General features: G+C 35.3%; 2 protein-coding genes across 2 annotated transcripts; one reads left to right on the forward strand and one right to left on the reverse strand.

Moving 5' to 3' along the window:
• Window positions 1-2,222, reverse strand: LOC111383627 (O-fucosyltransferase 19-like). Its single transcript, XM_023007743.1, has 7 exons — window positions 2,107-2,222; window positions 1,592-1,664; window positions 1,440-1,510; window positions 1,269-1,357; window positions 1,047-1,179; window positions 726-958; window positions 1-631 (listed from the first exon to the last, which is right to left on the reverse strand). The coding sequence occupies exons 1-7, from the start codon at window positions 2,164-2,166 to the stop codon at window positions 151-153; spliced, it is 1,140 nt and encodes a 379-aa protein (XP_022863511.1). The 5' UTR covers window positions 2,167-2,222; the 3' UTR covers window positions 1-150.
• A 192-nt stretch (window positions 2,223-2,414) lies between these two features.
• LOC111383628 (syntaxin-81-like) lies at window positions 2,415-3,847 on the forward strand. The gene is made up of 4 exons (XM_023007744.1): window positions 2,415-2,441; window positions 2,598-2,855; window positions 2,968-3,099; window positions 3,306-3,847. The coding sequence occupies exons 1-4, from the start codon at window positions 2,415-2,417 to the stop codon at window positions 3,447-3,449; spliced, it is 561 nt and encodes a 186-aa protein (XP_022863512.1). The 3' UTR covers window positions 3,450-3,847.
• The last annotated feature ends 621 nt before the right edge of the window (window positions 3,848-4,468 follow it).

Genomic DNA, 4,468 nt, shown 5'->3' on the forward strand with positions numbered 1-4,468 from the left:
TTTCTTTCTTTTTTTTCAACATTTTTATTTAACTCATAATTATTCTTACTTGTAATCACAATAACATTACTTATATTGACAATTTTCAGATTTATTCCAATATCGAGAGAGAATGGAAGTTAAACTAGAACCTTTAATCCAATGAATAACTTACTTGTCAGGATCGATGGTTTTCCGGTAGCCTTCAAAAATTCGATGACCCCTCACTGCCTTAGCCATGTTTCCATCATAGGTATAAACAAAAACATCACTTTTCAGGGCTACAATATAATCCAAGGCGGCAAGCTGATTTTGCAGTTGGCTGAATGGTTGTATTTCTTCCTCCAATGCTAGATTAGAATGATAATACACGTTAGGATACTTTTCACGAAGTGCATTTAGGCCATATTGGCCATAAATTTCCCCTGCAACTATGTAGATTTTAGTGGTAGATGGGTATCCCAGTGCTTCCAGTAATACCGCTGCCTCCCGAGGAGTCATTGGACACCTTCCTTGGAGCCTTCGCTCTGTGCCATTTATGCGCTTCTCTTTCCAATGCCTAACTTTGCGCCTCAATTTTCTGAGCTCCTCAGCCTCCTTCCTAGTAAGGTTATGATTGCAACCGGTGAAAGCTAGCATGTCCTTCTCATACCTACAACAAAATTATCTGATCAGAAATCTCTCTCTCTCTCTCTCACACACACACACATATTGAGCTCTGCCAGTCATTTTGGCAAGATATATACCTCAAATGGAGAGCTATATATCGACCACCATTCTCCTTTAGCCTGGAAACGAACTTGTTTCCAAGTAGTTCAATATCTTCCGAGAATTGAAGTGCTTCATACATTGCATGACATCGAAGTTTCTGAATTGCATCTGGAATGCCATTGTTAGCGAGGCGTGAATCAGTGTGCGTAAATTGTATCACTTTATGCAGCTTTAACATCTTCAACATCTCTCCTTTATAATAACTGGGCTGCACATAAATCCAAATTTTCTATTTTATACATAGATGGAATTCAAGATCACGCTATGTACATGTGTATATGTATAATGTTACATGCCTTGGACCAAGAAACTGGAGCCTTGACGAGGGGTTTGACATGTGCCACATTTGGTGGAAGAGACTCCACTACTTGTATATCATCCTCCATAGCATTCATGAAGTGCTTCCAGTTAAAAATATCTTTAAAATCACTGAGAAAACTCAATATTCAATCTATAAGTTCTTTTATTTAATTTGAGAGTGTGTTGAATCAGGCAGAATTATACAACGGGCAGCGCACCTGGGATCTGTCCAGAATGACTTGTGATCTAACGAAGGTAGAACCAAAGCAGCATTCATCAACTGTGCAATGGCCACCATATCACTTATCTGCAGGTATGAATGTAGATACAGTTTAAGCTGTTCATGCATTTCATTGCATAGAATGGTATGGTAATGCATGAATCATTACCCCAGTTTTCATTTGATTTAGTCCACCATTAGCACGAACTAGAATATAACCATTTGGGGCAGGTTTGCTTCCTGAGAGAGTCAAACTGATTACAATATTATAAAGTAATTAAAAAGATGAAACAAGATGAAGCTGATATCTCCATTCCATACTTGTCTTGTTACTTTGTCGATCTACACACTTGTAGTAGTTATTACTTGTAGGATTCCTCCACACCTCGGGAATCTGAAGATTTACAAAAACAAGTATCAGCTTAGTCAAATTTATAATTCTAGCATGTGTGATTTTTATAGGGTCATGGTTCAAAACATTAATCAAGTTAATTAGCTTTTTATTAGTGGATTATATACATACATTGAGCATATTTTATCCTCAAAAAAGTGTGGGAAATAAATAAATGAACAGTTCAATTCTCACCAATGGCTGCTATTTTTGACCTTCTACTTCATCGTATTAAACTATATTTATCACATCGATTAATTCGTTTTTATATAATTCTGCATGGCTAGTATTTTTACCTGACGTAGATGTGCTGAATTTACAATAGTTATTCCATTGCATTTAGCATTCAGATTACAAGCATTTTAATGCAATAACAACGTCAAATTATGGGGAAAAGAGCACTGTATTTTTGCTAACTGAAGAAGTTAACATCTGCATTTATAACCTGTACAGCTTGTTGATTATCCTTATCGTCGTCCCCCTCATATTCGTGTGAAGTTTCCATTAGAACGCTGGATACCTCCAATGGATTTGAACGTCGGTGCAAAAAATCATTGGGACTCNTATATATATATATATATGTACATATATATATATATACTATATACATGTATGTATATATACTATATATATATATATACATATATATATATATATCATGGCCTGAGTTCGTCTAATTTGATAATCACAAGTGTATTCTATACATGTTGTTTTTCAATTTTGGATTCTTGTAGTGTAAGCATCCTCTATTATATGGGGAAGTGGATTCCAGTTTTTACTGTATTGCGGATGATTATATCTCTATTTTGGTCTTCTGATTGCAATAGGGAAAGAAGCATTGGTCATTATTATTAATTTTCATTTTCACCAAGTATATTTCTATTTCAGTCATAATAACAAGCTAGATTGAAAATGGTTTTTAATAATGTTGTACAGGTACTGATTTTAAGCGAAAAACTTCATTCCGTGACATCGCAGTTTGATCAGCTAAGAGCCATACGTTTCCAAGACGCTATTAACCGAGTAAAACCAAGAAGAAAACTGAAGAGTGACATGAAAAATGTTACAGAAAGTTCTAATTCTAGCAATTTGCAGTCCAGGGACAATTCAGAGGTTAGAGAGGCTAATGAAGTTCAATCAGAGCCTATCAGAGTCCAGCAGCAAGTTCTGAATGATGAAACACACGCCCTCCAGGTAATTAGTACTTTGGTTGATTTCTGTAAGTCTCTACATACATGCAGCTTGAGAAAATCTTCAATTGTGATTCACAAGAATGATGCTTTCTGTGACACACTTGTCTCTATAGGTAGAGTTAGCAAGCATGTTAGATGCTGTTCAAGAAACGGAAACAAAAATGGTGGAAATGTCTGCGCTGAACCATCTCATGTCCACAAATGTTTTGCAACAGGCACAACAGATGGAATTTTTATATGAGCTGGTCATAGAATACTCGAGGTTTGCTAAATGTTGCTAATGATTAAAACATACATGATTAGTGTACAAGTAATGACGTAAAAGTGCATAAGCTGGAATGTCTTTGAGTAGCTTTTTGTTAATGTACTAATACATATATATTTGTGGGTTTTTGTTCATTTAATTGTAATGATATCTAACATTTGAATCTATTGTTGTTTTTTTTAACAGGCCGTTGAAGCTACAAAGAATGTACAGCTTGGTAACAAAGAGCTCTCACAAGCAATTCAAAGGAATAGCAGCAGCAGAACTTTTCTTTTACTTTTCCTATTTGTACTTACTTTTTCAATTCTCTTTCTTGATTGGTATAATTGATTGTACATGTTTTCCAGTGCGCTTCTAGCTGTACCATGTTACAGCAGCATCAAATACATCCGCACTATTTTCTAGGGCTGCTAAAATAACTTTAATGTTTCCTGAGTTCTTTTGCTGAAGAGCTGATAGCTTACTTTCAGTTTGTGTTATACATAGATTTTTGCTAGGCGATTGCATATTTATTTCTGAATTAATTGACCAATTAAACATCTGTCAGTGTACTGTGCCATGTTTGACTGTTCAGCTGAAGCAGGAAGGCAAAAAATTGAATGGATAATGTAAAATCTGTTCATGATGTATGAGCACCGTAAGTTGGTGGAATCAATATCTTGGGATATCCTTTTTCACTAATGTAATGATATTACAGTTGAGTTGAAATCAGTCTTTTTTGGCTACAATTGATGACCAAAATTAATCCAATATTTTTTTTCTTGCAAAAGTATAAAAACTGTAGGAGGTTTGGAAATGGCTCTATAGCTATCAGAACTTCTTTGAGTTCTCCTTCTCTCTGTTTAATCCACTAACGCTTCTAGTTCTGGGACAAGTAGTCATGTAGAGTACAACAGTTTGAACTATAATAGTCTGTTTTGAGTATGAATACAAACAAAGCTTTGCTGCGGTAGCTTTCATCCCAGTAAATTGGGGTTTCTTGTATGTTGCCTTTCTTTGCACATTAATATCACCTTCTCGATTTTTGGCATATGCAACCAGGGAAAGGATTTGCATAAAAGCTTTCCTCAAGTTTTGGAGAATCTCCCACTAACCTGGAATGTGGTGCTCCAATCCTTTTCTCATGTAAGCACCTGACTTTTGATGAAAACTCTTCCCAAGGTAAATTACCCTTGTCCATTTCGTCAATCAGTCTCACAAAGTTTTGTCTGCAAAAACTTCAATTTTGTGACGGCTAGGAATAGTAGCAGGTATTTAATTGGACAGAAAATCAAGGGGTTTAGTTATCTGAATCCGATATATTGAAGACTAAATCCAATTTCAATTTTCTCTAGATTTTTTTTTTTTTT

Source organism: Olea europaea, unplaced genomic scaffold (assembly GCF_002742605.1).
Source record: "Olea europaea var. sylvestris unplaced genomic scaffold, O_europaea_v1 scaffold2729, whole genome shotgun sequence".
Lineage (NCBI taxonomy): Eukaryota > Viridiplantae > Streptophyta > Magnoliopsida > Lamiales > Oleaceae > Olea > Olea europaea.